General features: G+C 40.2%; 1 protein-coding gene across 3 annotated transcripts in view; it reads right to left on the reverse strand.

Annotated features, from left to right (window-relative positions):
- Nucleotides 1-12388, reverse strand: part of CACNA1C (calcium voltage-gated channel subunit alpha1 C) — a 633467-nt gene that overhangs the window by 592860 nt on the left and 28219 nt on the right. For all 3 annotated transcript variants that reach the window (XM_084640503.1, XM_084640501.1, XM_084640502.1), the window contains exons 2-3: nucleotides 8066-8387; nucleotides 2234-2339 (exon numbers count right to left, since the gene is read on the reverse strand). In XM_084640503.1, the coding sequence (XP_084496629.1) occupies nucleotides 2234-2339; nucleotides 8066-8387 (428 nt within the window). The remainder of the gene's footprint in view (nucleotides 1-2233; nucleotides 2340-8065; nucleotides 8388-12388) is intronic.

The following is a 12388-nucleotide window of genomic DNA, read 5'->3' on the forward strand; positions in this document are numbered from 1 at the left end:
AAAGCCTTACTGCCACTGAATGAAACCCCACTTCACTGCCATTGGACATATGACCTACTATGTGAGCCTTTGCTGACATTTTAAATTGTTATTCCACTGAGATCAAAAAACAACAACAGGATATAGGGAAACAGTTAATTTTTTTTTCTTTCCCCCTTTTTTTCTAACTCCCTAGACCAGCTGCCCAAATACATGAATTATTTCTACCCAGCCCCAAGCAAAGTGGACACCTTTTACTAACCTATCCCTAGGAATTCTTGTATTTTATATTATATCACCCACAAATAAGGGGAGGTGTTTTGATAGGACGGTCATGGGATGAGGTGAGATATTAAACAGAGGTACCATATGTGTGCAACAGATCTCTGCATGGCAGCTGCTCAACTTAATTTTAATCATAATGCCAGACAGGCCAACTTCAGTCTACCTGATCCTATTACCAAAGTTTATCTGAAATGTTACTCAGTTGCCATTATCCAGTAGTTTCATGATGCTGAAATAAGACAAGTATCCTCAGCCCAATTTAACTTAGCTCTGGAATAGGATGAAATTGAAGTCCTCCAAGCTTCAAATCTGCTTCATTTGTATCTTTTAATGTTATAAATCAAAATGTATAGTAGACAAGAAGACAGTATTCTGTTTATTATAATGGCCATTAAGGGAAATTCCTGTTTGTATAAGACACAGAAACTGTTGTTTGACTTTTATTACAAGATGTCCATTGCTGAAAAGGGACGTGTTTTACTGTTAAAGTAAATTATCCGCACACCCACGCAACCCATCATCATCATCATCCAGCACTCTGTTTCCAATGGTTCAATCAGAAAGCAGGACAAACGGCAATAGGTCATGATACCAACTCACAAACATCCTTGTTGAAAACCCAATATGAGTTTGAAGCTAAGTGGAAAATGGCTGAAAACACATGAACAGGCACATACTTCTTCCCTGTTTTTAACTTTTTAAAGACGTTTCAAAGCAAGAAGGTTGTTTGCAGAACCGGTGCTAGGCAGAAGCAGACTAAGCAATTGTTTAGGGCCCCAAACAGCCCAAAGAGGGCCCCCTATTCACTTTTTATTATAAGAACTTGCCTGTTTTAGTACTGGGGGTGGGCAAAAATATTCCTGCTTAGGTCCCCCAATGGGCGAGCATCAGCTAGAGAGACAAGGTGGGTCAGCTAATATTCTTCTTGGTCAAATAAAAGGTATTACCTCACCTGCCTTTTCTCTCAAAGCAAAAGAGTAAGTTTAAGATGTTACCCAGGATCTGTGTTCCAGGAAAGATCTAAAGTCTTTATTTTTACTGCAATTTGTTTTAGACAACTTCAAGAGAATATTTAATCAAAACGACCCGTTCCCCAGAGAATAGCATGACATTTTTAACAGGTCATACATGCCAGCTGTCTCTGTTTAGGAGAAATGGCCCTTATTTCCCCCACTCTATCGATCCAGAAGGTCTCTCATGTGACAGAGTTTCAACTGGGGTAAGAGAACAATATCTCAAGTCTCACCCTCCCAGAGTAAGACTTCATGCTGTCCCAATCAGATCATTAGATTTATTCACATAATATTTTCAGAGGGAGGGCTAAATTTTATTCTGTTCTGTGGATTGCATTCCAGACCTCTGTTTTGTGTTGTGCTCTGCCTTAACAGAGTTCTTTGCTATGACTTCACACTAAGCCAAAAGTAAACACTCCTTCCTTTTTCCATGGACAACCTATCCCAAAATAGTGGCATTTGCATCAATGGAAACAGGAACAGCAATCTTCCCAGGCATGAGAAAAAAAGTCCTTCAAACACACACAAGTCCCAACGAGCTTCCTAGAAATTAGACACCAAGCTGCACTGCTGTACACCACCTGAGAAAAGGACCTTATCAATTACACAAAGGCACTTAATGAAACAAAGGCATAGCAATCAATAATTAAAGATATTCTGAAAACACCTGTAGTTTAAATTTACCAAACACTTCTACAGCACACACAGATTTACTAACCAAAACACCACATACAGGATTCTCACCGTTTTTTGGAATATTCTTTCCTACAACAGGCCTTGATGAGACAAGTGCTAATATGAATAAAGAGCAATACGAGCATTCAAAACTAAAATCCACAGTTCTGTTGTATGGAGTTGATGCATGCCTTATTTTCTCCTTAGCTCCTGACAGACTCTCCAGTCAGTTTTAAACAAGGTCTACAAAAGAGTAAAATTGGACATCTGTGAGGACTTACCAGATTGGAATTGGTGGCATTGGAATCATCTTCTGGAAAGGGGATATAGATAGCTAAGGCCACACAATTGGCAAAAATAGTCAGTAAAATAATTATTTCAAATGGTCTGAGGAATGGAGTTAAGGAAGTTATTCTGAAATGCGTGCACACAAGTAAAAAAAAAAAAGATTTATAAGAATTCTGTTTAAAGAAAACATTCCAAGACCCTTATATTCTGAAAAGAAACATATGCCTTTTTAAGTGCTTTTAGGAGGTCCCAGCCAAGATTCTTCCTAATATGTCAAAAGCAGTGTAGGCCAGTCGCGTGCCAGAGTAAACACAGATTTCTTAAATGTTTTTTCTTCTTTTATTTAGATTGAATTTTACTTTATTTTCCCCTCATGTACAGTTGTGCTATTTTTAATAGAAATGCCTATTCAGACTGGACCTCTTTTTCCTTTTGTGATACAGTTTCTCTTGTCCATATACAGCTGTCATTTAGGACTATATATTTTAAATATTTTTGACAGCAGTTTAGCATTTCTTAACCCTGTTCCCTCACATTTCAAAGAGACATTCAATGAAGCACTAGGATCTGTAACAAATAGCTTGTGATATATTTTTAACACAGCATCTCTTTCCTCAGTCTTGATCTCAAAAGGAATTAAGAGTGTGTGTGTGTGTTTAACCAGAGGTTGTTTAAAAGGCATGATCAAGGTTGTTAAGGTAAAAAGTGGCCCATCTTAAAGTTTTCATACTGCACCACCTTATCTGAAGGATTCAAGCCAAGGATTTTTTTTTTTAATAATCTATTTGCTGGAATAGGATTTTTTTTAATTGTATTTTTGTGTACATTGGCTTCACATGCAAAACAAATGACAGCCTAGCCAATATGTCAGGGATACTCTTCAGCCAAGCACACACTATGCCAGGAAACCTATGCAGGGGCATTTCAGCTCCAAGGTGTGCGCACACACACACTTTTTAAAAATTTACTTTTGGGGCGCACAATAAGGCCCAAATCCTGCACAACCACTTATACATATAGAGCCCTATCCAATGTCCATTGAAACCAATGTGAGTCTTTCCACTGAGTTCAGCAGGAATTGGATTGGAGCCACACTTAACTTTATGCACACATGGACTCATTGATCTTAATAGGACCACTCAGGTGCATAGAGTTACATACACAAGTGTGCAATATCAGGCCTAGAGCTGTGAAAATAACCAATTTTTTGGTTCACTGGCCAAACTGAAAAATCTAACAAAAAATCAAAATTGTTTTAGATTGACCCAAAATGTAAATTGTTCAGTTTTCTCAGAGAAACAAACAGAAAACAAAACAAAACAAAACAATGAAAAAATAATTTATTTCAGGTTGATCAAAACATAATATTTCAATTTCAGGCATTCACCAAGTGGAGAAGCAGGTGGGAATATTTTTTACCCTTTTTACCCAATAGCCAAGTGTATGCACCCAGGATATGGGGGACCCAGGTTCAAGTCCCTCCTCTGCCTGATGTGGAGCATGGATTTGAACTTGAGTCTCCCACATTGCAGGTAAATGCCCTACTCAGTGGGTGGGTCTCAATCTCTCCTGCTGAACCTTTTCCACTTTATATAAATAGTCACTAGAGCAGGGGTGGGCAAACTACACCCTGAGGGACAGATCCGGCCTGCAAGCCGTTTTAAGCTGGCCTGCGAGCCAGACCACACGGCTCAGCCCCGCTCCAGCCAGGGTACTAGGTTGGGGCCGCACCACGCGGGTCAGCCCCGCTCTGGCCGGGGTGCTGGGTCGAGAGCTGGACCACACAGCTCAGTCCGGGGGCCACACCATGCAGCTCCCAGTAGCCATGGCATGGCCACGCTCTGGCTCCTATGTGCTCCAGTGGGAGCTGCAGGGTCGGTGCCTGTGGATGGGGCAGTGTGCAGAGCTGCCTGGCCATGCCCCCGCATAGGAGCAGGAGAAGGGACATGCCACTGCTTCTGGGAGCCACTTGAGGTAAGCACCACTCAGAGCCTGAACTCCCTGAACCTCTCCCCATGCCCCAACCCCCTGCCTCAGCCCTGATCCCCTTCCCACTCTCCAAACCCCTCAATCCCAGCCCAGAGCACCCTCCTGTACCCCAAACCTCTCATCCCCAGCCCCACCCCAGAGCCCACACCCCAACCCCAATTTTATGAGCATTCATGGCCCGCCATACAATTTCTATTCCCCGATGTGGCCCTCGGGCCAAAAAGTTTTACCCCCCTGCACTACAGCCTGGACATGAACCCAAGTGTTCCCCTCTCTGAGGTGAGTGCCCTACCCACCAAACTGTAGTCTCACTCTCTGGCTCTGGCCCAATGAATTTACAAAAAGTGGTACAGCTTCAACAGGAGACATTGAGAGAGACCCACACCAGGATACCCTATAGTCCAGTGGTTAGGGAACTCACATTCAATGCAGGAAACTCAAGTTCATATCCCTGCTCCATCTCAGGCAGAAGAGGGGCTTGAACCCAAGTCTCCTATATCCTGAGTGAATGCTCTTGGCTTGGGTAAAAGGGGAATATGGGCACCACCTCCAGTTTTGTGAGTGGCACCTAAATCCCCATGTCACTCTAGCCTAAAAATTGTTGGGGGGGGCAAAGGGGGCTGAAACTATTCAGTGAATTCAACACACGTTTGTGAATAATTTCTGGTTAACCAAAACTTCATTTTTTGGTGGTGAAATTTTTCTGATGAACTAGTTTATTCCAGCTCTAATCAGCACCCAAATTCTTGTTGGCTGCTGCTTTTTAAGGTCTTTTTCTGAAAGGAACAGTGTCAGTTTAGAAATTAAATACTGGAAACAAACATTTATTTAACTATTGTATGCTACTAATAAGACCGTAGATTATGGAAAGTGAATGAATTTTTAAAATCCAGTTTGTCACCCTTTATGGCCTTTGTTTACTTTTTCTCTCTCTCTTTGGACAATCAGTTCTGATCCCAGTTCTGCAAAGACATGGATATGATTCCCAGTGTTTAAAGTTAAATACATGCCCAAGCCTTTGAAGAATCAAGACCAAAGTTGGTTTAACTTTTATTTATAGCCAGTTTTATTTCTGTGATCTTAATGCTGTAGTGTTTGGGTTTCAAGCACTGTAGACAAATGTTTATTTTGTCTAAAAACCATTTCACTGGAATTTCTTTTTTTAATTGTGGAACATTTATATTGGTGTTAGGTTTTATAAAAGTTTAATATTTCCAAATTTAATTTTTGAGCCAAATGTAAATTGACAGTGTCTAAATGTTGCACTAGAGCAAGGATTGGTGTAAAATCCTGGCCTTCTGAAGACACTGGGAGCACCACTGACTGGGAACACACCCACTGAATTTCAATAGGGTCAGGATTTTATCAGATATATAAAAAGTGCACAGTTGGGAACCTTAAGGTACAATAGAATACAACTTTCCAGGTACTCACAGGCCAAGTTTTAGTCCTAACAACCTTGATAGCACCCCTTTAATAACTGTTACTATATCTATTACAATGGGAGCCCTTGTATATATGTGACCAGACACATCTCAGAAGTAAGGCTTTGCAGGTTTGGACTTTTTTTTTTTGTGGGAAGCTGCAAATCACAGCATAGGAAAATAAAAAGGCCATTAATGACATCTGATATTTATTTAACATCCTGTGTGCTTTGACTTTAAGTGTTCAGAACATTAAGCCCAGCCCTTCTAAATAATTTTAAATAATTGGGAATAATCAGAGTGCTGAATAAGATGAAATCTCATCATAACCCTTTGATGATATTGAAATATTTTGTGGTTGTAAACACTAGACTTTCAGGGACAGTTTTTGATAGAAAAAAAATCTTCTATTTACTAGCTTTAAAAAAATAAAATAAACAAAAATCGAGCACCAGCATGTTCAAATTGATTTGATTGCATTGCTTGATCCTCTCCAAAGCTCATCAGTGCTCCATCCTGTTTTACAACACAAGTCCCTTCATCCAACACTGATCTTATTCATTTATCAAACTTCAATTCATGCTGTCTACCTGAAGACATGTGGTTACTGAGGTGCCAGTAAATAAACCAATATTCAGTTTAGACCCCTAAGTCATCCATCCATCATTTTATGCTAAAAGCATTAGTGTTGGGTCAGAAGGGATAACAAGTAGCAAAACCAATCAAAGGGATTAAGAACTAGCATCCCAAAAAGGAAGGAACAGACTGGTAGATGCTTAAGGACATCTATGAACCCTTATTGACAGGGCCATTTTTAACACATTCTCCATCTGAAAAAGAAGATTTTGTTTCAGCAAGGTCTAAACAGGCTTATAGTGCTGGGTTCTTTCCCATCTTTACATTTTGCCCTCCAAACCTCATTGGGAGCAACATCTAAATAAGCACATCAAATCTTAAAAACCATCAGTCAATTTCCATCATCCTACATGCTGTTGAGTTCTGAACTATCTTCATCAGAAAGGCTGATCCGAGCCCTGTTTCCCCTCCTACCCATAACCCTCTTGTCCTGTCCCTGGGATTTATTGAAGATCCCTGCCTACCTAGTGATTTTCTAACAATCATCATTTCTGACTAGTTTTGATTTATGTTGTTTTGAAAGTTTTTCTTTGTATTTTAATGTGTATTTCACTCCAGTGGGATTTGGGATACAGTTTGACAGACACTGTACAAAATAAAACTATATTATAAATTAGGTTCTGCTCCTTTTGATGTAAATGGCCAAACTCTCATTGACTTTAAGGGGATCAGGACTGGGCCCTTGAATTCTACTGTTCTGTCACACTGGTAATAGATATTATCTGACTGTCTGCCCCTTGCTCATAATGCTAGATCCAGACACCCACTCTCTAACTTTTACTGGATTGTTTATACTATAAGTCACACACTCATCCCCTAGTCTCTCTCTCTTGCCCAGTTCCAGTTAACAGGCAAAATCTTGCTCACTTTACTCATGCGAATAGTCCTAGTGATTTCAGTGGAATTACTCCCATGAGTAAGGTGAACAGGATTTGGCCCAATCACAGAAAACACTTTATCATGTTTCACTCTTCCATGCCAATGTCATTCCCTTTTCTTTCCAGGATGCATGCTGTATTATTTAGTGTGCCACCACAATTTACACAGCTCTTGAATTTTGAATTACATACCATCAAATTCTCTAAGGGTATGTTTGCACTGCAATTCAAAACCTGTGGCTGACCCTGCTGACTCAGGCTCACAGGGCTCAGGATGCAGGGCTGTTTCATTGCTGTGTAGACTTCCAGGCTTGGGCTGGAACCTGGGCTCTAGGACCCTGTGAAATAGGAGGATCCCAGAGCTTGGGCTGCAGCACAAGACCAGAAGTCAACACTGCAATTAAACAGCCCTGCAGCTCGAGCCCAGTGAGCCCAAGTCAGCTGGTTTGGGCCTGCTGAAGGTTTTTTATTGCAGTGTAGATGTACCCTAAGTTACACAATAGGCAAAGCATGAGTAACTAAAAAAGCATGTGATCCATTGCTATCATTCATATAATATGGGTCCAATTCTGCCCTCAGAGATCCTTGCACAGCTCCAACTGATTTCAGCATAAGTTGTACATGCTTTTGTAAGGGCAAAATTTGACACTAACTCCATCAGGCAAAACTTTTACGGGCTTCTGATATGCTGCAGTACAGTCAAGACTCTAGCCTAGTACAGTTGCCTAAACTTTTTGAGCACAACTGTTCTCAATGAACTCATCAGAGACTACTCATCGACTTTAGATTCCCAGAGGTGCCCATCAGCCTAATGTATTTATTTATTCATATTTATGCACTGTGCCTAATGCACAATAACAACTTGCTGGTTTCTATGTGACTAAATCGAAAAGGATATTTCCATTCGACGATGCTGATGCATGCCCTCCGGATGGGATTTTTCAGCGTTAAACACAGCAATGCCCGGGGAGGACGTGTAGCTGTGGTTGTACCCTGTTTTTTCTGTTTCCCATACTGCTGTCGTTTCCTCTGCGTGGAGCTAGCTGTGGATATTGTTGCATTGCCAGCACTACCCATCAATTTGGCCTGCCTGGCAGCATCGATAGCAGCCTGCCATGACAGAGCTGCCCCTGGAGTAGGGATATGCTCTGGGGCAAGCCCTGCAGCTGCGTTGGCATTCATGTTGGCATGAGCTGGACGGGGACTCCCATAGTTGGAACCTAGGAATGAAAAACAAAGAAATATATTAAGCTATATTAGCAGGAGAAGGAAACATTACTTTGAAAGAGCTTAAGCTTCAGTAAAATAAAGATTTCAGGTTAAGTAAGCGTAGGGTAAAGTTAACAAAAGTTAACAAAAGCACTTCCCTTCAGTTCAACTTCTTCATTTTATGGGAATACTACTCTGCAGTGTCAATCGCCTTGAAATACTCTCACATGAAAATCCATGGACATGGAGTTGTTTACAACCTTCAATCAATACAATCACTAGGCACTCAATGTTAAAAGAAAATGTCCACCTTTCCCATCTTCTCCCACTCATTTAGCCAAGTTCAGTAGTTTGAAAGTTCATAAAGGTCAGGATAGATCTCACTCCTTCAGGACTAAATAGACTAATGTCATACATGTAAATGTGTAGAATGACCCCAAATGAGGCGCATGCACACACAAAAAGAGAGGGAGTTTGACCTGACATGTGTGCATAGGGGTAAAGGGGTCTTCTATTCTTTTCAACAGCATAGGGGACTGACATCATAGCTAATTTAAAAAAAAAAAACACTCCCAGGAGCTTAACAAAAACCCAGGAAAAGCGAAAATGTAAAGAAAGAAACCAAAAATAAAAACATAGCTTTAAAACTCCTTTTATGAATTCATTCCTGAGAGTATGTTGTGTTGGTGTCATGAACTGGAGACTTTTAAACATTATTTCTGCTGCTTGTATTTTAAAGAGACTGTCACATTTGAACAAACTAAAAAAAACCCCACCAAAATGTTACCATTCAAAGACATTATCTCAGCCAATAAATTTTTAAGTACTCTTTCCCATTATTTAAGACATTTGTGTTTTACTAAAAGTTTTCAGACACCTTCTCCTTGATCATGTACTGAAATAATGCAAACTCTAATTCATATATTCAGACCCAAATTACTATGTCTATGACATCTGTTTGCTATCATTAAAATCCTGATGCTCCAAATCTTTAGAAAGATGACCTCACTGTAAGGTGAAATGGCACATGAGCTTTTGTTTAGCCACACCCTTTTGTGATATGTAAACAATGAGCCACGTTCTGGCTGTGAACTACACATTTGCATATGCTCAAAAGGAAAGCCTCGAAATTCTATTATATATTTTTATCTGTGAACTAGGCAGTAGCTCATGTTTTGGGATATTAGTAATTATATTAGGAAGCTGGAATGTCCTGTAGCAGTATAAATTTGAACCAATTACAATTACTCCTTCACAGCACATAAATAAATTATTCAACTTGTGAGAACACCAGCTATCCTTGAGAGACAGCAGTTCCCTTCACCTCTGATCAGGTGCTGCTGCTCTTCAGAAAGGCATACTCGCAAAGGGGAGCAGAAGGGGAGAAACCAGAGGAAGGAGTTAGATCATCTTACATAGCAGAGCTAGCTCATTACCTAACATTGACTGTGTTCTGCTTTAAGGAGGATTAATAAAGAAATCCAGTGATATTTAAGCAGGCAGACCAATTGAGTTCCTGTACAAGGGAAACAAAAGGGACCAGAAGAAGGCAACCTAGTGCCTCCTATCCGTAGAATACATTCTGAGAGATGATTAAAAGTGGGGGAGGGAAGTTAGCAAGTTGCTTGGAAATCTTTTTTTTTTTTAAATCTTCTGTAATTGTTGCTTTCAAATTGTCTATATAGTGTCAAGATACCACAGCAATAGCTGCATTATAAATGCATTAGAGTGAACAGAAAGATACAATTAATCTGTTGCAGTCTTCTGCTCTAATCTATGCCCCTAAGTAAAAAGCACATAAGATTTTAAAATACATCTCTCACTGAAAGAAGAGACAGAAAATTATTAGGTCAGCTGATGTTTTATTTCAGGTTTCAGAGTAGCAGCCGTGTTAGTCTTAGCGAGAAGGTGCCACAGGTAGTCCTGTTCTTTCTGCTGATGTTTTATGTCAGCCATCTCCATGAGATTATCAGGCTGTTCTAGTTTTCTTCTCATAGCAGGAAAATTTTGAGCTTGTCTCCTGCTCTCTCTGTTATTTGAAGACCACACATCCACCCACCCCAAGTTCACTGCAATATGAGAATCCTTCGGGAGTCCCACCATATTCGAGGGAATAAAGATCTTCCAATACATGAAGACCAAAATAACATACTGAGATTCCGACTCAAATTCTTTTTAGATTGCAATGCAAGATTTTAAAGACTTGGGATTTCTCCAAGGATCAGTGGCAAGCAAGGTGGATGTCAAACTCAATGACCCAAACACACAATTCATCATGGACCCAATCAAAGATCCCAGCAGCTTTTCACTCTCATAGAATATAGGGTCCATTCTGAACTGTAACCACATCTGATGGCAGATGTACCTACATCCTCCATAAGACATAATCCTATTTGTGACTGCAAAAACAAACTTCGAACTATGGAATGCCTTGTCAACCAATGTCCTCAGTGATCATTTGCTGGTGATACCTCTGCCATTCACTTCATGTCACCTGAGGCAATCAACTGGACCACCAACCTAGATTTGGACATCTCACACATTACTCGTTTTTATGCCATACGAAAGAAGACGACAACTGAAGACCACGTGGCTAGGCACCATGGGTTAAAGCTGATTAATAACGAGGGTGCAGTATGTTACAAAGAAAACAGAAGTGGACTGGAGCCAGAAATGTGGTGCTTCACACCCATACAAAACAGCCAGAGTGCAGAAAAATAGATTTTAGGGCAGAGTACATAGGTTGCCTAGATCTTTTCTAGATTAAACAGTTGGTAACATGGCAGACAAAACACACTTTACATTTTCTATGCCTTGGTGAATTGGTGCACTATTAGTGTGGGACAACAAGTCTCCAGTTCTTATCAATTATACTCTGGGTTGCACATTTATTTTCAGACTGTTTGCATATGCAGTGTTTTCCTTTATCTTCCCTTTCCATCTCTCTAACCTAAAGCTGCTCTTTAATACACACTTTTTGGAGAGGATAGGAAAAGATCTGTGTTTTACAGAAGAAGCAAACTTACTGACCCATTACCACTGTGTTCTGACCATGCTGGCTGGATCCCACTGTCATGAAAGTAAACAGCCGCTGCATTCTAACAAAGACTTCTCTACAATTCGGGAATTTCTCTGTTAGTACTGCTTATTAGTTAGGTTCAACATAAGAACTCAAGTCTACGCATTTTGACTGATGTATTGGTCTGGTTAAGAATGCAATCTTCTAGTGGCTTCACTATCTTTTGTTTCTACTGCGGTGATGAGGCCCATAATAAGTCCTTTGGCACAAATTAATTTTAAATGACTAGTCAATGACAGTTTAATATTAACAAATATTGAAAATATTGATTACTGATAAAGATCTGTCTGTTTAATGAGTTTCTGAGATTGCAGACACTATCTGTGCTCCATAACTAAAGGCAGTGACAAATGACTTGATCTACAGGCACTTTAGAGAAATGGTTTAAATTTAAAAAAAAAAAATCACACAAAGCTCACACAGTTCCATACAAAATGGAATAAACCACTGATATCACCAGGCAAAATAGTACCAAAGGCACCATAGCCAAAACTTGCAAAGTATTCTCTTATAGGGCAAAATTCACTCTTCTCCTTCAGAGGGTCGGTACTAAACCCTAAGTGTTCAATGGTGCAGAGGTCTCATGTTGGACGGCTGAAGAGCAGGAGTGAATTTTACTGAGAGCAAAGTCGTTTTTCATGACACTGTAGCACAGTGGCCACCAACCGCCTCTAATTCTCTTTCATCAGGGCCCTTTAATAACTCACTATTTAAAAAGAAAAGGAGGACTTGTGGCACCTTAGAGACTAACAAATTTATCTTAGCATAAACTTTCGTGAGCTACAGCTCACTTCATCGAATGCATCCGATGAAGTGAGCTGTAGCTCACGAAAGCTTATGCTCAAATAAATTTGTTAGTCTCTAAGGTGCCACAAGTCCTCCTTTTCTTTTTGCAGATACAGACTAACATGGCTGCTACTCTGAACCCTGTCA

Source organism: Lepidochelys olivacea (assembly GCF_965140295.1).
Source record: "Lepidochelys olivacea isolate rLepOli2 genome assembly, chromosome: 1".
NCBI classification, from domain to species: domain Eukaryota; kingdom Metazoa; phylum Chordata; order Testudines; family Cheloniidae; genus Lepidochelys; species Lepidochelys olivacea.